A 19573-nucleotide genomic window follows, 5' to 3' on the forward strand; every position below is an offset into this window, starting at 1 on the left:
GCCCCGCCCTGCCTGGGGATTCTGACTCCCGAGCTGGCTTCCGGGGAGAGGTATCCAAGGAAGCAGGGAACAGCTGAGGTCAGAGGTCACCTCAGCCCTCAGTCCGGCTTTCCATCAAGGCTACCTGGAACGTCCCGGCCCCTCTTATGGCCAGAGGCAGGAGATGGTTGGCCATGGAGCAATCAAGGCCTGGGACGGTGGGTCAGAGCATCCATCCCTTTCTGTGCCTTCCACTGGGGAGGGGGACATTAGCGGCCACAAGAGCTGGTGCCTTTTTATTTCCTTGAGGATAGGCCACCTTTTCCTCCAAGTGCTTCTGGGGGAGCCCCCGTGACTCCCCCCCAAAATGTGCTCCTGGGGGCTTGCTCCCCAGCCTGGCATTGAGACTAGGGAGGGGGGAGGCAGGGCTGGGCTAGAGATAAAGTCTGCCTAAACCCAGTCCTCCCCTACCCCCCCACTTCCTGTTTCCACCTCAGATTCCTTAGCCTCTGAGTCATGGATGACTGGGGAGGTGGAGGGGGGTCTAGGCTGAAGGTCCCCTCTCCCATGTCAGATCTTCCACAGCTCCTGCTCCCTCCCCCCACCCCATCAGACACACACCTTCTCCACCCTCATCCACATTCCATACTGGAGAAACAGAGGCACACAGAGCCTTGATAAACCAGGGATCCCCTTGAAGAAATGAGGAAGAGGCCCGCCTTAGGCTGTGTACAAGAACTTTTATTGGTCAGGTAGGTTCATATTGCTGTGTATTGATGTGCATGAAGGCATGTATGTTGGTGGGTACGTCCACACGTGTTTGCCTGCATCAGCACGGGTATTTGTGTGCGTGTGTCCAGCTCAGTGCATAATTAAAAGGAAACAGACAACTCTCCACAGAAACAAGACAGAGGAATGAATCGTCCCAGTCCTCCCGGGCCCATCCCAGCTCGCCCGTCCTCCAGGGGAGCCTCCCTGGTCCCCCGGCTGTCTCCCAACAGACTGCCCTCCAGGCTTTCTGCAGAGATTTCCGTCACATCTGTCTGACCGTCAGTCATCCGGCCACCCTTCCTTCCTTCACTGTCTCCAGCTTCAAGTCAAGTGTGTTTCTGGGTCTCCTTCATATCTGTCCCTCTGTGCCTGTCCTGGGAGGGCTCCAGGTGTCCTTGGTTCTCTATCCTCAGGAATTTATCAAGGGGGAACCGAGGCTTGGGGCTTGGTTCTCAAAGGAAACTCAACTTTCACAAATGCCCCAGAAGAAGCAAGAATATAAAAGGGGGGTGGGAAGTGGCCGTGGGACATTTCATAAATAATAATAAATACATAAATAGACAAACATAGGCAGACGCAGACAGTGCTCCGGGGCCCATGTGCTGGGTGGGAGACTGAGGCCCTTGGGAGCAGGAGGGGGAGGGAGGGACAGCCAGAGCCCCCTGTCTCTGTGGCTCAGAGACCTCCATGGCAGGAGTTGCCCCCTCCTCCTCCCTTCCTGGGATGGGGGGAGCATTAAGGCATCTGCAAGAGGCCCAGCGGGGAGGTCAGCCATCCCTGCCCCAGCCCTCCACACCCTGGGGATGGGGGCAGCTGTCTCTTTTGGGGTCTCCACACCTCCAGCCCAGGGCCCCATCATGGTCTGGCTGTCTAGAGCTTGGGGCCTGCTCCTGGTCTCCCTGAGGGTCAGAGGCTGGTGGAGGACACTGAGAGCGTAGGCGAGGAGGGCGGTGGGAAGTTCAGCAGCTCGAGGACGGCCACCCCCACGCTGCTCCGACGCGTGAACATGCAGGAGGCGGCTACCCACTTATTGGTGCGAGGGTTATACTTTTCAATGGAGTTCAGGCTGGAGCTCCCGTCATTACCACCAACGGCGTACAGCCATCCATCCATAGCCACGAGATCGTGAGTACTCCTGGGGGGCAGCCACAAAATTGTGCCATGGTTGGGGGGGGAGTTGGAGGGGATGAGGGGAGAGAGAGGCTCTTTTTGTGGAACATGTTAAGATGAAACGAGGCTTCCTCCTGCTTTCAAAGTGACGCTGCATTTGGAGAAACTGAGGCACAAGCTCAGCAGGTCAGAGAAAGAAATCAGACTCAGGAGTCTTAGCTGCCTGATGAAGGCTCTGGGAGGGAGGAAGGGGTGGGGTGGGGGGGAGTCAGGACCTGGTCTCTGACCTGAGGAAGCATGAAGGGGAAGGCTTGTTCACAGGAAGCTCTGAGCTGCAGGCTGCCCCCAGTTGGCCAAGGAACATACCTGCGGATGTTCATGGGGGCCACACTCTCCCATGCATTGGCCTTGGGGCTGTATCTCTCCACAGAGTTGAGGCAGCTGGTGCCATCATTACCTCCGGCCACGTACAGGGCGCCCTCCAACACGGCCACCCCCGCGGAGCTGCGCCTGCTCAGCATGGTGGCAATGGGCGTCCACGTATTCACCTGGGGGACGTTGAAAGACTGGGAGCTTGTGGTCATGGGGGAACGGGGCATCCCCCCAATTCAGTACACCCTCCCCTCACACTGTGTAATTTTTCTGGTGGGAGAAAAGGAAGGAGCAGAAACAGTTAACTCTAAGGTGAGAGTGGCACACTCCTCAAAAGTGGGAGTCATGGGAAGGAGGGACGATGGTACTTGAATTAAATTTTCCAAATCAAGGGAGAGCCCTGACGCTTTCCTCTCAGGCCCCCTCCCCTCATCTCTAAGGTAAGGGAGGGGGCCAAAGTAGGAACAGATTAGTACTGGGGAAGGGGATTCCACTATTGAGGTATAAAGGGAGGGGATGATACTGGGGGATGGGTGCCGAGAGACAGGGGAGGGGGCAAGGGGGGGCAGTGGGGCTTGGGGGGTGGGGAGGAGCTGTACCTGGGGTTCATATTTCTCCACCGTGGCCAGGTGGGAGGAACTGTCATAGCCACCCACAGCATAGAGATTCCCATCTGTGGAACACAGTCACTTAGAAATGTGATGCTGGAAACAACACCTGGGATCTCAGGTCAATTGGAGAGAAAATGTTGGGGTTGGGGACTCTGGGCTACCCACCGAGCGTGGCCACTCGGACGTATCTCCTCCTCGTGCTCATGGCTGCTATAGACGTCCAGGTGCCTGTCAAGGGATCGTACCGCTCGGCACTGTGGGCGTGGGGGGGCGGTGTCAATGAGAATGAAGCAGAACACAGAGATCAAGCCCCTGACCTCCTCCTCCCCCAGCCACTGAGCCATGTCCCCCTCCCCAGACTCAGGATGAGATATCTCCAGTGGGCCATTGCTTTGCTATTCACATGACAGATGAAACTACTTTAAGACTTTACTCAAAGAAACTTGAGTGTGTTTAAAAATGCCCTGACCTCCCTGTGGGATGAAAAGATGCAGAACTGGGAGAGACCTTGAGGATTATCTAATCCAATGCTCGTATTTTACAAATGAGGAAACTGAGGCCCAAGGTCACACAGGCAGGAATAGCCAGGGATGGAAGCCAACAGCCTTTCCACTCTACTGCTCTGAAGGGGTACCACTCTACCTAACCTGACTGGAGCTTCAAAGAAACTTGAAAAAACGGACCCCTTGCTTAAGATACAAACTTTCATCAACTTAAATGGGAAGAAAAAATTACCCCCCAAAAGGACAAAATCCACATGCTGGTGGGGTTGTGGGGAAACAGGTACTCTACTACATTGTTGGTGGTATTGCAGTGTCAACAGCAACGTGGCACTCTGCAATGACTCACAGAACCGATCTGCACTGCATCTTTCAACCCAGTGGCTCCAGCGCTAGGACTTTAGCCCAAAAACATTATAAAAAGAAAAAAGCGACCTGTGTGTTTACAAAAAAAAAATCTTCCTAATTACTCTCATTATAATTGCAAAATTAACAAATGGGAACGACCTATGTGTGCAACTACTGGAGAATAGCTAAAGACACTGCGGAAGATGGATGGAATGGAATCTTACAGGACCGTAAAAATGAGAAACACCAAGCATGAAGACATAGGGCAGGATTTATGTGAAATGACCCGAAGGGAAATCAGAATTAAAACTGATGCCCTGGGGCCCGTATCCCACAGAAAGGGATAAAGGCCCAGCTCTGTGGGAAGAGCTACAGCTGGAGGGATCTCTGGGGGCAGTGACTCTACCCTGTGACTCCCAATTTTACAGAGGAAACTGAGGCCCAGAGGGAAGAGGCAACTTGCCCAGTTTTACGCAGCTATTAAGTGCCTAAGGTGGGTTTTGAACCCAAGTCCAGAGCTCTCCCCACTCACTAGCCAATGAGCTGCTTCTAAAAAACCCTCTTTAACCACCCAGGGAGGGAGGAGGGTTATCATCATCGGATAAAGTCATCATTATGGGGATTACTTCAGTTTTGCTACTCACACCTTGTGGGTACCAACTGCTTCTGCAGGGCTGGATGAGGAGCAAACGCCTCCTCCCAGAGCCTCCCTTCAGAGAGGGATCAACATGCCAGCCAGCTCCTCACCTGCCACCAGTGGCTCTGCTTGGTTTTGACTCCACCACCATCATCCACCACACCTTTGGCACTCCCCTCCTCCCTATCAAATGTAAGCTTTTTGAGGACAGGGCTATCTTTCCTTTTTCTTATTTGTATCCCTACGGCTGAGCAATCAATCAATCAACATTTATTGAGTACCTACTATGTGTCAGGCACTATGCTAAACACCGAGGATGAAAAAGAGGCCTTCAAGAAGCCTCCAACCTAATGGGGGAGACAACATGCAAACAAATATACACAAAGCAAGCTACATACAGGATAAATAGGAAGGAATTAAAAGAGAGAAGGCACTGGAATGAACAGGGGATGGGGAAGGCTTCCTTTAGGAGGGGGACTTTAAGGGAAGCCAGAGAGGTCATTAGGTGGAGCGGAGGACAGAGAGCATTCCAGGCACGGAGGACAGCTGAAGACAACATCCAGAGTCCAGGGACAGAGCGTGTCTGACACATGGTAAGCACTTAGGAAATGTTAATTTTATCTTGTGGGGAGTCTCTTTTACAAAGAGAAAAAAAATTAATAAAACAGTCAAGAGAATTCCTTCTGGCTAGAAAAGGCAGGAGAATGTAGGCATGTCTACCAGGACCAGGATCTTTCTCTTTCTGCCATGGGGGAGAATACTGAATAGAGGAGGAAGAAAGGACCATCTGTCTAAGGGAGTAAAAGGCAGAAGAAGTGGACATGCTGTCCCTTCTGCATCTACATGGGATGACAGCAAGGCTATGTGCTGTGTGACACTGGGCCAGTCCCTTCACCTCTCTGTTCCTGGCGACTCAGAGACTAAAAATTGGAGAGAAGGTGAAACCTGCTCTGGTAGGAAGAAGCTTCCTCCCCTGGGAGTTCCTTACAACAGTAAAATCACAGGTTCACACCCTATCCATAAAACTTAAGACTACTTTAAGGTTTGCAAAGGGTTTTACCCACTTGTACTTGTCCCTTCCAATTTTGAAATTCTGTCATAGAATTTTGCAAGGCCAGGAGCTGAGAAGAACGACGGGAGAGGGGATAAGTATTTATTAAATACCTACTATGTGCCAGGGACTGGAGTATTTTCGTGGTTGTTCAGCTGTCTCAGTCCTGTACAATTCTTTGTGTCCCCATGTGTGGTTTTCTTGGCCAAGATACTACAGTGGTTTGTCATTTCTTTCTCCAGCTTATTTTACAGATGAGGAAACTGAGGCAAACAGGGTTAAGTGAGTTCCCCATGGTCATACAGCTAGTGTCTGAGGTTGGATTTGAACTCAAGTCTTCCTCACTCCAGGCCTAGTGCTCTGTGCACTGTGGTGCCACTCTGAGCATCAGGACTAACTACTTGGTCCTCAGTTTCTTTGAGAAGGGGACTGGTCTAGGTGACTCTTAGGTCTCTTCCAGCTCTAAATCTCAATATTCCAGGAATCGCCAGAGGGGCTGCTGACAGTAAGCTGGTTTGAAGGTCCAAAGAGGGCCCTGAATCTGAAATAAGTACTTAGAGTGCATTATAAAAAGGGTGTGGGAAAGTCAGTTTCACATGGAACCCCCTTTTCTGTTCTACTTTGTACATGAAAATTTCTTTTTTTGGGGGGGAGTTAAGTTCCAGGATTTTTAAAAAGAAAATCAGTCTAATGAGGTCCAGGTAAAAAAGGAGTGTTACATTAAGCTGGGATTGATGACAATTAAGGATTAGTTAGTACACAAACACTCCCATAAATGAAGGAATAGATAAATGAATTAAAGTGAACTTCACTCACCGCATGGGGGGTGGGCTAAAGACCCTCCCAAAGAGACAGGGCCCCAGAATCTAGGGACAATATTGGAAAAATGTCACTTTGGACACCACGGGTGTACTATCTTTTAGAAATGGCTTGTACAAATGGCATTGGGTGTCTCCTGAAACCAATTAAGAACAGACTCCCAGTTTTAATCCAGATACTGGGTGTCTCCCAGGCTCTTTTGAGGAAGGCCTGGCAGTGCATTGCAACATGTCTGAGGTATGGAGTCAGAAGGCAATGCAGGGGGTGGGGTCTTCATGCACCCTGGAAAGAGGCTAGGCTGGTGTCCCCAGCACTGCCTGGGAAAGAAGGCTGCTGAGCAGCTGAGCTCTCCAGCCAGTGGGGTCCCTTTGCCCTGATAGCTCACTCATGTCCCAGAGGTTCCTATGCCTGGCCTGCCCAATCCATCTCTGGGTGTAGCTAAACACACTGGCCCCTGGTTTACAAACTTATCTCCTGAAAGGGCCCATCTGCTGACAGGCTCTGGTGAAGCAAGGCCCTCGGCAGGCCCAGACTTGGGGGCATTAGGAACCAGCTGAGCAACTGGTGACCCTGCTTGGAATGCTCTTCCTCTTCACCTCTGCCTCAAAGAATCCCCAACTTCCTTTAAGGCTTAGTGCTAGTACTACCTCCTACAGGAAGCCTGACCTCATTGCCACCCCCCCATTTTTGCCCCTACCTTTGCCCCTCTATTATTTACTGTACCGATCTGAGTACAAAGGTATGTCCCCCCTCATCTGCCAGAGAATGTGAATTCCTAGAGAACCTTCACTTCTATCTTTGTAGTCCCAGACCTCAAGACTTAATAAATTGTCAGGTCAGTCGGTCAATAAAGATTTATAAAGCACTTACTATGTGCCAATGCCAAACAGAGGATTTTGTCTATGATCCTGGAGATAACAGGGAGCCTCTGGAGTTTACTGAGTAGAGGATGACATGGTCAGACCTGTACTTTAGGAAAACCACTTTTGTGGCTGAATAGAGGATGGACTGGAGTGAGGAGAGAGGAGGCAGGCAGCAATCTAAGTGTGAGGTGACCAGGGCCTGGAGCAGGCAGTGTCAGAGGACAGAAGGAGGCATATCTGAAAGATGCTGCCCTGGTGAAATCTACTAGAGATGCTGCCTGAAGTGAAATGTACTAGAGACGGTCCTTAGGTGAAATCTACTATAGATAAAATCCACTAAAGATGCTGCCCAGGTGAAAGTAACTAGATGCTTCCTGAGGTGAAATCTACTAGAGATAGTGCAGAGGTGAAATTGACAGGCCTTGGCACCATATTGAATAAGGGGGTGAGAGAGTGAAGAGTCTAAGATGACTCCTAAGATGACCTGAGGGAGGAAGGTGTTGCCCTTTATAGTAATAGGGAAGGTAGGAGTGGGGAGAGTTCTGGGGAAAGATAATGAGGTTGGTTTTGGACATGTTGAGCTAGGGGCTCAACGGACTTAGTCCAGAAGACCTGAGTCCAAATACAGCCTCAGAAACTTACTGTGTTACCCTGGGTAATTCACTTAAGTTTTGTTTGCCTCAGTTTTTCCATCTATAAAATGGGGATAACAGCTTTGCCTATTTTAAAGCTCTATTTAAATGTTAGATGTTAGTGTATTATTATTAGCATGATATGTTACATTATTACATAAATATATTATTAGATTATTATATTATATGCTATATATTATTATTATTACATGAATACATGAATGAATGGGGGAAGGGAGGCCAAGAGGGACAGATGGGAGAGGGGCCGGGGGACCAGTGTAGTCCTGCCTAAACCCCAAGGGAGACTCTAGAGATGGGCACAGGTTACGTTAGGGAAGCCTGGCAAGTCTGAAGGAGAAGGCATAGCAGAGACAGCCTCCTTTGGAAGAAGGGGTAGGTTGGGCTGAGATTGTCCAAGAGCACCCAAGGCCTGAGAAAGATGGCTGGCGTGGGGGGGCACAGCTAGCCTCCTGGGGTCTTTCCTTGAAATGGCTCTGGGACCAGCGACACTTTCACTCCTGCTGGATCCTCTTGAGCACTCCCCACAGGAGCTGTTCTAAACTTTCTCTTCTCTCCTCAAGCCTCTCCCCCCCACCTGACCCCCACAACTTTCAGCCGATTTGGCCTTTACTGAGAAAACATTTTTCTCTTCCCTCTTCAGAACCTCTTGACATCATTCACCCACCCCTCTTTCCTTATTTACTCCAGGCTGGGGAGGCATTTCTTCTCCTGGCCAAGGCCACCCCTTCCAACTTGTGTCCTTGATCCCAACCCCTTCTGTCTCTTCCACCCGACTGCCCCTACTATGTGCACTCTACAAGCATCTTCCATCTCTCCCTACCTCCTGGCTCCTCCCTTACTGCCTACAAACTTGCCCAAATCTCCCCAGCTTTCAAGAGCTTCCACCTGACCTGGCCATCACCTCCAAGCTAACATTCAACAGCTCTTCTGTTATTCAGTCAAATTCCTAGAAGAGGGGAAGGAAATAAGCACTTACTGAGCACCTACTATGTGCCAGGCACTGAGCTAAGCACTTTAGAAATATGCTCTCATTCAATTGGCACCACAAACTTGGGAGGTGGGTGCTGGTATTATCCCCATTTTACGGCTGAGCAAATTGAGGCAAACCAAGATTAAGTGACTCCCAAACCACTATATCCAGCCCCAGTCTCCTAAGCTCCAGTTAGGCATTTCCAACTGCCCAGGTGGACATCGCCCACTAGACGTTCCACAGGCATCTCAAACTCAACACGTCCGGCACAGGATTCATTACCTTTGCCCTGACAAACTTCCTCTTCTCTGTCAAGGGGTTCACAAACTCAGAGTCATCCTCCTCTCCTCCCTCCTTCTTCCAACCAGTGGCTAAATCTCAGTGCTACCTCCAAGGGGCAGCTGGGTGGCGCCTAGAGTCAGGAAGACCTCAGTTTGAATCTAGTCTCAAAGAACTTACTAGCTTGTGTGATCCTGGGCAAGTCACTGAACCCTTTGTGCCTTTGTTTCTTCCTCTGTAAAATGAGCTGGAGAAGGAAATGGCAAACCACTCCAGCACCTCTGCCAAGAAAACCCCAAATGGGGTCACGGAGAGCTGGACAAGACTTTAAAACAACTCAACAATAGCTACTTCCAAACATCCCTGGCCAATCTCTTCCTTTCTTCTCACAAAATTAGTTCTTTATCACCGCTGAGGATAGAGCACTTGGGCCTGAAGTTGGGAAGACCTGGGTTCAAATCCAGCCTCAGACATTTTCTAATTGGGTGACACTGGGCAAGTCACTTAACCTGCCTGCCTCAGTTTCCTTATCTGTACAATGGGACCAACACCAGCACCAGCTAACAACCTCCCAGGGTTGTCTGGAGGGTCAAATGAAACAATATTTGTAAAGCGCTTAGCACAGTGCCTGGCATACATTAGGTGCTTAATAAAATGCTTATTCCCTTCCCTCCCCTTCCCTCTTTCCTCTCTCTTAGCCTACTACAACAGCCTCCTAATTGGTCTCCTTGCAAAAAGGCTCTCCATCTCTCCAATGCTTCCCCCACCCTGCTGCCAGAGAGATTCTCCTGACGCATAAGTCCGACCATACAGTAAAAGCCAGTGGACTCCGATAACTGACAACCTCTGTGAACAACTCCAAAGTCCTTTGTTTAGCATTTAGCGTCCTTCCCAACCTGGCTCCACTCTAACTCTCCAGGCTTATTCTATATTACCCCCCCTTCATGCACTCTTGGGTCTATCCAAACTGGCCACCCCAGGCTTCCCAGCATTCCCATCTCCCATCTGTGGCTTTCCATGCCTGGAAGGCACCGCTTCGTATCTTTGGAGACCTCTTAGAATTCCAAGCATCTACCATAAGATACCATCAACTGAGCTCCCACCTCCTTCAGGAGACCTTTCTGGGTCCACTCGGGTGTTAGTCTTCCCCTGCCCTGGCATTTATTTGGCACATGCAAAACATACATGTACACATATACATACATGTATATACACACATGTATGCACACAGCACACACATATATACAAATACATGTATATAATACAATATACACGTATGCACATATATGCACATACACATATTCACACATTTGCATTAATTTATATATGTCCTGTGTAGGCTTGTATCTCATTCCCACCCACCCCCTATAGAATGCATATTCCTTGAGAGCAGGAAAGTTTCATTTCTGCATTTACTGAATACAGTGCCTAGCACATAGTTGGTGCTTAATAAATGATGGATGATTGACAGAGCCCGGATCTGGACATGCTTCCCTCCCTCCAGTGCAGGGCTGAGGGTGGCAGGTGACGTCTCTAAGGCTAATGCCCCAGGGAAGAGCCAAAGACTTAATTCTGTAATAGCTGGGACCTGTGGCCAAAATCAAGCATGATGCCCCACGAATGTTCCTACCTGTTGAGGCAGGAGGCCCCGTCATAACCACCAGCAGCATAAAGGAGCCCATGAAGAGCGGCCACGCCCAGGCAGCTCCGACGCGTCCCCATGGAGACCTCAGGCTGCCAGACATTGGTGACGGGGTCATAGGACTCCACAGTGGCCAGATCAGATGTCCCGTCATAGCTTGGGGTCAGGGATGGAGGGGAGAGAGACGTCAGTCTTTTTGCTGTGGGTGGTCTCAGTCTCCACCCCCACCCAGGTACCTTCCAAGGCCACCTTACCCGCCAACAGCATACAGCCGGTTCCCAATGGCAGCCACACCCACTCGAGCCCGACGAGTAGACATGGAAGCCACCATGTGCCATCGGTCTGTTCGTGTATCATATGCCTCACAGTCCCCATGGATGGCAAACAGGCTCCCGCCACCTGAGGGAATGCTCGGGATGTAGGGTCCTTTAAGCCTAGTGCCCCCCAGGAAAAGGGCAGGCAGGCAGCTTTGTGGCCCAACAGGATATGGGAGCTCCAGCCCATAACCACGACCCCTGAGCCCTCTCTTCACCCGATGTCACAGGAAGACTGTGGGGCCGGCCATCCTCTCTGGACCCTGGGGCTGCCTCCTTCACCTCCTCCCCACAGGCCGACCCTCAGCCTTGTACGTACCCACTGCAAAGAGCACAGGGCCAGCCCCCTCACAGCGCCGGGGCCGAGTGCGGCTAGTGCCTAGGACTCCTCGCTGCTCCGGCAGGAGGTGGAACTTGAGGGCCTCGATGAGCAAATCCTTGCAGTCTGGATGGTGTCGGACCAGGCCCTCGGCATCCACGTGGCCCAGCAAGAAGTCTCGGCTCAGCAGTGGCAGCCGAACACACTTCATCAGCTGGGGGGAGGGGGTCAGGCAGGGCCAGAAACTCCCCCCTCCCCCCAGGCCAGGCGATAAGCATCCCCCCCTCTCCCCCAAGAGAGGGACTGGAGTACAACACACACACATATATCAGGGACCACACAAGATGGCTCAGGGACAGGCTGAGACAGGACAGGTCAGGAGAAGAGAGGAAGGCAGATGATGGGGCAGGAGAAGAAAGGGGGGCAGAGGATGGGCCACGGGGGGACAGGACTGATGAAAGCAGGCTGGGCTCCCCTCACCCGGGGTACGTGCTGCCTACGTCCATCTACATCATGTTTCACCCAGCTCAGAACAGCTCGATAAACATCTTCCTCTGACGGCACGTTGAGGCTGTCACTGGAGATGAGGTCCAGCACCTGTGGAGAAGGAGGGAACTCCCCAGGATAGGCCCAAGCCCTCTCTCTTCACCACCAGGGCTGCCCAGGATGGGTCTTCAGCCCACCTAGACTAGGGGTTCCTCGGGTCAGGCTGAATTGGCTCACACCAAACCAACATCTTCCTAGATTTGGCCTACTAGTGGTGCCCTGAGGGTGGGCCCACTTATTTCTGCTCCAGGGTGTCTCTAGGGCATCTGGAGAGGTCTGGGGACATCCCTGGGAAGTCTAGGGCAGCCCTTGTGTGATCAGAGAGGAGGAAATCTTAGGAATAGAGGAGATTTCTGAGAGGGTCTCTGGGTCCTTGTGGGATTGAGGGTCACAGGGATGCTTGGAGTGTCTTTGGGGTCTTACAGGTCTTCAGGGAGGGCCTTTGGACATCCTGGGATGTCTTATGAGAGAACTGTGGCTCTCTGTGGAATCTGGGGTCCCTCTGATAAGTGGGGTGCCTTGATGGGCTGATTCCTTGTAGACTCTTGGGATACTAGATGGCTCTCAGTGGGGGGTCCCCGAGGACAGTACCTGCTTCAGTGGGAGAAGCATGAATTCCTCGGTCCGGGCCACCTCCACAAAATGCTGTAGAACGTACTTGTGGGCAGCCTTGAGAAGGTCACTGCAGGAGTGGGTATCAGCGAAGCCCCGGATGCCCAGGCAGTTGGATGGGTCAAGTTGGCTCAGCAGGAACTTGCAGCAGGCATCCCTCACGCCATTCAGCTGCAGGAGGCTCGCGGCGGGAAGCAGCGTCTGAGGGCATGAGTGGGGACAGTGGCTGGGGGCAGGGGAGGGGGACAGCATCTGGGAGACGGGGGCTGTTGAAGCAGGCTGGAGAAAAGAGGAGGGCCTGGGGTGCGTGACGGGGTGAGCAGCCAGCCTCACCTGCACATTACCCTCCCCCACCACAATCTCGGCTGTGTACGCAAACTGGACCAGCTGCTCCAGAGCCTGGGGGTCAATGTCATGTAGCGTGACGTGCGTTTGGCGGCTTTCACTCATCTCATCTGCAGGGACATCCTGGTCAGAGCTCCTCACCCCATCAGACCCCCCCCCCCATCCCCCTCTAGCCCACCCTGAGAGATGTTCAATCTTCTCCTCAGGCCCTTCCCCACAATGACTCAAGCTTCTCGCCCTCACTAGAGCCCCCAATCACTAAAATCTCCTATACTGTTCATATTCCTATACTATCCATACCCCCAAACCATTAAAGAATCCCCTCACACAGAGAGCCCCTTAATCCTATCAGACACCCCTACATTCATAAATCTCCACCCCAAAAGATCCCCAAATCTGTCTGAGGCCCCCACACTGAACACAGCCCCTTCCTCAATCACCATCAGATTCTTCCAGCTGGTCAGACACCCCCCGCCCCCATCAGAGACTCCCACAGTGGGGAGAGCCTTCCAGAGCCTGATCAAAGACCCTCCTTCCTTGGCTCTTCAGTGATTTCCACCTGCTTCTCCCACTGGCAGCCCCCGACTCTGCTCTCATTTCATGGGGGAGGGGCCAGGGCCCAGGGGACTCAGGCTGAGAGGAAGAACTGGGTAGAGAGGTCTGGGCTGGGCAGGGAGGCTGCAGAATGCCAGGCTTAGGGAGCAGATGTTCCCCTTGGGCCCGAGGGCTGGGTCAGGTCAGGAGGGAAAAGTCTAGTTTGGCCCCGAGGAAGGGATGTGAGGGTTGGCCAGGAAGGCCTGGCCCAGGCCTGGATTGGAAGGGGAACATCTAGATTGCAGTTGGACCCAGCCTGGGGCTAGGTGCTAGGTCATGGAGGGGATGCTGAACTTGAGGGCAGAAGGCCAGCTAGGCCTGGGTTAGTTAGGACCAGCTCAAGGCTAGGGTCTGGACTAGATATGAAAGGCCAAGGTCAGGGGCAGAAAGTCTGGCTCTGGGCTGGGCAGGGAAAGCTAAGGTCAGGGTGAGGGGTTGTGCTCTGGGCTGGACAGGCCAAGGTCAGGGTCACGAGGTCCAGCTCTGGGCTGGGTCAGTACTTGCTTGTGAACATGGCGTGGAAGTAGGGGCTGCAGGAGGCCAGCACCACCTTGTGGGCCTTGATCTCCTTGGCGCCCACATGCAGGACGATGTCACACAGCAGCCCCCGCTGCCGCATGCGGCTCATGCACACGAAGGCGTCGTGGTAGTGCCTCTTGGAGTTGTGGGCAATGCTGTGGCCCTCACGGGTCAGGAGCTGCATCGCGCCCTCCATGGTGCCCCCGGGGCCTCGGGCCGGCCGGGGACGGGCTCTCTCGGCCGCCTCACCATGGGGGCGAGGCGCGGCATCGGCACTGAGTACCCTGAAACGGGAGATGGCTGGTCACTCCCACTGGCCTACCAGGCACGCATGGGGGCAGCAGGAGGGGAAAGGGCGGGGAAGCAAGAGACCTGGCTGTTAGTCCTCCCTCCTCTACTGACCGACTGTGGGACCCCTTTCTTGGTACATGGTCTCTATGTCACTCATGTGTGTATATACTGATCCCACTCCCCAGATGGCTGCCAGAGTCTCTCTGTGGTCTCTGTGCCCCCATCTTCTCATCCAGCATCGAGTCTGAAACAAGACTGGTTGATGTGCCAAGATAGCTGACCGAAGGGGCAGCTGGGCAGCACGGCGGCTAGGGCATGGGCCCTGGAGTCAGGAGCACCCAAGTTCAAAACTGACCTCAGATACTTACTAGCTACGTGACCTTGGGCAAGTCACTTAACCCACTGCAGCCCCCCTGGTTACCCAAGCTACAGGACAGAGGGGGGAGGCAGGCAGGACAGGCACCCTGAGCCATGCATGGGAGGACCCCACACAGGAGGGAGAAGACAGGATGGGGCAGAATTGGGGGCTCAGGGTTCAGAGACGGGAGGTGAAGGGACGGTGCCTCAGAGCAAAGATGTAGGAAGATGGCCAGGGGTGGGGATGGGGGGAAGGAATTAGCATTTATTAAGCACCACTATGTACTAGGCACTTAAAAATATTATTTCATTAGCTCCTCATAAGAACCCTGCAAGGTAAGTGCTATTATGATCCCCTTTCTACAGCTGAGGAAACTGAGGTGAACAATGATTTTTTTTTAAGTGACTTGCCCAGGGTCACACAGTTAGGAAGTGTCTGAGGCCAGATTTGAACTCAGGAAGATGAGTCTTCCTGACTCCAGGCTTGGCACTCTATCCACTCCATCACCCAGCTGCTCCTAAAGCTCTCTTAACTCTTGGAAAATGCAGTCCAGAGGGGTCCACCATTGGCCTTCCACACCCCAGAGAGGCCTTTCCCCAGTGGAGCAGCAGGGGGTTCTAGTGATCAAGGTCAGGTCCTTCCTTATCCACAAGCCCAAACCCAAGCTTTCTCAGCTTGGCATTCAAGGCTCTCCATAGCTGGCCCCCACGTTCCTCCCTCTTCCCCATCTTTGTACACCTGGCTCTCTCCTACTGGCAAGGGGCTCAGTCCAGTCCCCAGCAACACCGCCCACTCTGCTCTCCAGCCCAGACCCCTGCTTCTGGGGAGCACCCCCTCCTCAAAGGGGAAAAAGAACTCATTGGTTCTACACAAGACCAGGTGTCAGACCCCTCCTTCTTCACTTACTGTGTGACCTTGGGCAATTCACTTCCCCTGTCTGCCTCAGTACCCCATCTACACAGCAGGATAATGACAGCCCCTGCCCACAGAACTATTGTGAGAATCCTTAAGGTGCCAAATAAATGTGAAGCCCACTCAAAGGGAAGAAAGGGAGGGTCAACAGCCCTGCCCTCTCAGGCTGAGAAACAGGACTTAACCTAACAGTTGTGTGCGGGTAATCACACGTGACTCTCCACGTGGTATTGTCTATGCACACATGAGCTGGGGTGTGATCATGTGTAACTACATGCATGAGACTGTGTATGCACATGCGAGCCGGTCATGCCTGCGCATGTGTCTGATGGTCTGTCTAGACACCATTATCTATGTGGGTTAACATTTTTCATCCAGTGTGGACGCTCCCTCTACCAATGCATGCCGGCTGTTCATCTGTACCACAGAGTCGTGTGGCCTTAGCTACTCTAGGTACCGAGGATTGACATGCCCAGCAGCGGGCCAGCCCTGGTCAGAGGTGGGGCTTGAACCCAGGCCTCCTGGCTCCAAGACTGCCTCTGACCACTGTCCCAACAAACATGCTCTGCCCAGGGTGGCAGGGGCCCCAGGGGCCACCTTCTCCATTAAAGGGTCCAGCCCGATGGCCTCCCCCCCACCAAAGTATCTTCTCTCCCCAAGGGTAGGGGGGTGATGGTTAGGAGAATCCAGGGATACAGCGCACCTGGGGGAGGACCAGGCTGGTTTTAGAGCATTAGGAATCATATGACTCTATTTGGGAGCTTGGGGCGATTCCACATTCAGGCCTTGGGTACCTAAGTTGGGCTATGCTGGGGGCAGGGCTGGGGTTGGTCAAGGAAGTCCAGGCCAGAGTAGGTTGGTTGAGGAGGGCATCAGGAAGGTCAAGGAGTAGGCAGGGGCTGGGATGGGGGGGAGTACGCTTATGCCAGGGGGAGGAGCCTGGGATAAGCTAGAGAAGGGCCAGCGGGTTATGAAAAGGAAGAACCTGAGCCACATACACCTGGGGTAGGTTGGGGGTCATTTGAGGGTCGTGTTCATTCTCGGGGTTCACAGGATCAGAGACTGTTGGGACATGGGGAGTTGGATTATCCTTACTCCTGGAGACAGGACTATGCTGGGGATCTGGGCTGAGATGGGGTAGTGGCCTCCTATGAATTGGGGTATGGGGTGGGGGCTAAGGTTTACATGTGGTAGGGGGACAGATGGGTGGGGGAACAGGATTAGAGCCCACACTCATGCCTCAGAAGGGGGCCAGGACTCAGGGGTGGATTGAGGGGACAGTTTAGTGACTATGGGGAGGAAGATGGGGTGTGGGTCCCTAGATTCACATCTTAAAAAGGAACAAAGCCGGCATAAGGTGGTGGGGCTGGGGTTTAGGCTGGAAGGCTTAAAAGATTGGGGAGTGGGAACATTAGGGTGGCTCGGGCTGGGAAAGGGGGTAGGTGGGCTATGACGGACACCGTTAAGGGGCTCAGATGTTGGAGGCGGATGGAGGCAGGTAGGGCAGGGAATGGGGGCTAGAAAGTGGGCCCTGGCTGGGACTGGTCAGGAGGCTTGGCATTGGAGGTCTAAAGAAGGACCAGAAATAAAGGGGCTGTGATTAGCAGGACAGCCCTGGGGCAGAGCCAGAGGGGAGGCTCTTCTGAGTTAGGAATTGGGAGGCCCAGGACTGGAAGGCAGGGCTGTGATGAAGAGTGGGCGGCTGGGCCTGAGGGGCCAGCTGTGGGATAGGTTAACGGAACTTGGGAGTTAGGTAGAGAGAAGGGCCAGGGGCCTGCAGTGACCTCAGCCTGGCAGGTCTGGACCAGGTTAGGGGTTGAGTGAACATAGGCTGTGGTGGAGGGAGGGGGGTGTCTGCGGTGACCTTAGACTAACGAGTCTGGCCTGGGCTAGGGTGTGATGGGGAAGGGGGCAGGCCTAGGGGTCGTCCAGCCTGGGGCGGGGCACTGTCTGCAGAGACCTATGACTGATACCGGGTTAGACTGGGATGGGGGAGGGCTGGGGTGTAATGGAGACGTGGGGGTGGGCTGTGTGCAGCAGCCTCCAGCTGGCGGGTGGAGCTACTTTAGACTGGGAGGGGGGAGGGCTGGGGTGTGATGGGGAGGGGGTGTCCAGGCTGAGGGTGCTGTCTGCAGTGGGTGGCCTCAGACTGACACAGGGTTAGACAGGGCTAGGAGGGGGTCCAGGCTGGGGGTGCTGTCTGCAGCGGCCTCAGCCTGACAGTTCCGGACTGGCTGGGCTGGGGACGGGGTGCGGGGTCCGGGGGCGTCCGCACTGCACTCACGCCTCGGGGGGGCCCGGGCTGGGGCCGGGCCCCGGCTGGGGGGGGCCCGGGCTGCTGTGCTCGGGGCTCTGCGTCCTGCCCGCCGCGCGCTCGCCCCAGGGCTGCATGGACGGGCCTGGGCTGGGGCTGCTCGGGCTCCAGGGCGGGCTCCAGCTCGGCCCAGAGGGAGGACGGCGGGGCCGCTGCCGGGTCGGCGATGCAGATGCTGCCGCCGATACCGCCGCCGATGCCGCGGATGCTGATGCTGCCGCCGCTCTCTCCGCCCCACGCTCCGCTCCCTCGTTCGCCGCTCGCTCTGCAGCCCCGTCCGGTGCAAGGTGGCTGTTTGCCGGGCCCGACCGCACCACTTCCCCTCCCCGTCCTCCTCCGCCCCCGATCGGTGCCGCCCCCAGCCCCAGCCCGGACTGAGCTCTGCTCGCTGAACCCGACCCCGACCTGGGACTGAGCATCTGCGCAGAGCGGACGAAGTGTAATAAATTACAGGAAAATTGGAAAAAAAAAAAAAGCCTTAACACTCATGGTTCTTAGCGGTAAAGCATTTGTGGGATGGTCATCCCGCTAAGAAGCGAACACGTGGATGTGAGACTGGAGAGCCGGAAACAGAGAAGGACGCCGTAAACACCGCGTGTTCGCATTGCCTGTTGGTCTTGTATCGTCTATTTACTTTGTTATAGACATTTCCCGATTACACTTTAATCTGGTCCTGGCCGCCCTCCAGAGCTAGTGCGATGCCTCAATTTCCCAATGTTTCAGGGCTGGACACTGAAGCTCCTGGTTTAGGGCTGGGAAGGGCATCTCGTCTAACCCCACCATTTTAGAGAGAGGGGAAACTGAGGCCCAGAACCGACACCTTGAGATTACACACGGCAAAGAAGGGATTTGAACCCAGGTCCAATAGAATGTAAGCTCCTAAACGGCAGGGACCCCTCCCCTCCTCTCTCTCTCTCTCTCTCCCCCCTCCTGCCCTTTCCCTCCCCCCTCCTCTCCATCTCTCCAGCCCGAGCACACAGTAGGACTTCCCTTGACCCGGGGCCTTCCCTGCCAACTTTCCCCTCAGCTTGCCCGCCCGCACCGTCCGCGGCCTCAGAGCGGAACCAGAACCAGAGAGCCGACGCCTGGGGCGGAGCCTCGGCGGACGAGGGGGTGGGGCCCGGGCGGGGCCGCCCCGCGGCGTGGGGCATGATGGGAGAGGAAGCGGAGCCCACGCTGCGCAGCGTGGATCATGGCGGTGGTCGCGGAGGCGCCGCGCGGCGCGGGACGGAGGTACGTAGCGAGGGGCGTGGGGGCCGCCGGGGCGGATACGTGGACTCGGGGGCCGAAAGATCGCTTGGGGGTCCTGGGCTCTCTTCTTCCTGTCCCCCGCCCTGGCTCCCGTTTCGCAGAAGGAGAGACTGAGGCCGGGCAGGGGAGAAGGGTACGCGCGTGGGGGAGGGGACGTTTGCACCCCCTGGGCTTCTGTCCCCTCTCATTGCTGGGGGAGGGGGAGGAAGAGGGAGCCAGCATGGATTAAGCGCCTGCTGTGTGCCAGGCGCTGTGCGCTAGGGCGTTTTACAGATACCCGTGATTATCCCCACTTTACAGATGAGGAAACTGAGGCAGCCCGCGGTTTGGGGACGTTCAGGCAGGGTCCCACGGCTAGGGAGTGCTTGAGGTCGGGTTTGAACTCATCTCCCCAACTCCAGGCTCAGCCGCCTCAGAGGACCTGGGTTCAAATCCTAGCTCAGCCACTTGCTACCTAGATGGACTTGGGCGAGTCACTTCTCCTTGGACCTGTTTCCTCATCTGTAAAATGGGGAGGTGGGAGGTGTTTGGACTCTAGATGTGTGATCCAAGCTTCCGGAGAAATTGGCACACAGGGGCAGCTAGGTGGCGCA

At 54.3% G+C, this 19573-nt stretch overlaps 2 protein-coding genes across 2 annotated transcripts in view; one reads left to right on the forward strand and one right to left on the reverse strand.

The window, feature by feature from the left end:
- Window positions 1–699: 699 nt before the first annotated feature.
- On the reverse strand, window positions 700–17825 carry KLHL17 (kelch like family member 17). Its single transcript, XM_036745449.1, has 12 exons — window positions 17700–17825; window positions 13840–14138; window positions 12730–12851; window positions 12376–12597; window positions 11719–11835; window positions 11239–11452; window positions 10860–11004; window positions 10594–10761; window positions 3009–3097; window positions 2832–2905; window positions 2227–2408; window positions 700–1885 (listed from the first exon to the last, which is right to left on the reverse strand). Exons 1-12 carry the CDS (start codon window positions 17804–17806, stop codon window positions 1657–1659), a joined length of 1968 nt encoding a protein of 655 aa, XP_036601344.1. The 5' UTR covers window positions 17807–17825; the 3' UTR covers window positions 700–1656.
- Window positions 17826–18844: 1019 nt separating this feature from the next.
- Window positions 18845–19573, forward strand: part of NOC2L (NOC2 like nucleolar associated transcriptional repressor) — a 43735-nt gene continuing 43006 nt past the window's right edge. Inside the window, exon 1 of the mRNA XM_036745638.1 lies at window positions 18845–18962. Within this exon, the coding sequence (XP_036601533.1) occupies window positions 18922–18962 (41 nt within the window). The 5' untranslated portion in view covers window positions 18845–18921. The remainder of the gene's footprint in view (window positions 18963–19573) is intronic.

Source organism: Trichosurus vulpecula, chromosome 2, assembly GCF_011100635.1.
Source record: "Trichosurus vulpecula isolate mTriVul1 chromosome 2, mTriVul1.pri, whole genome shotgun sequence".
In the NCBI taxonomy this organism is placed as follows: domain Eukaryota; kingdom Metazoa; phylum Chordata; class Mammalia; order Diprotodontia; family Phalangeridae; genus Trichosurus; species Trichosurus vulpecula.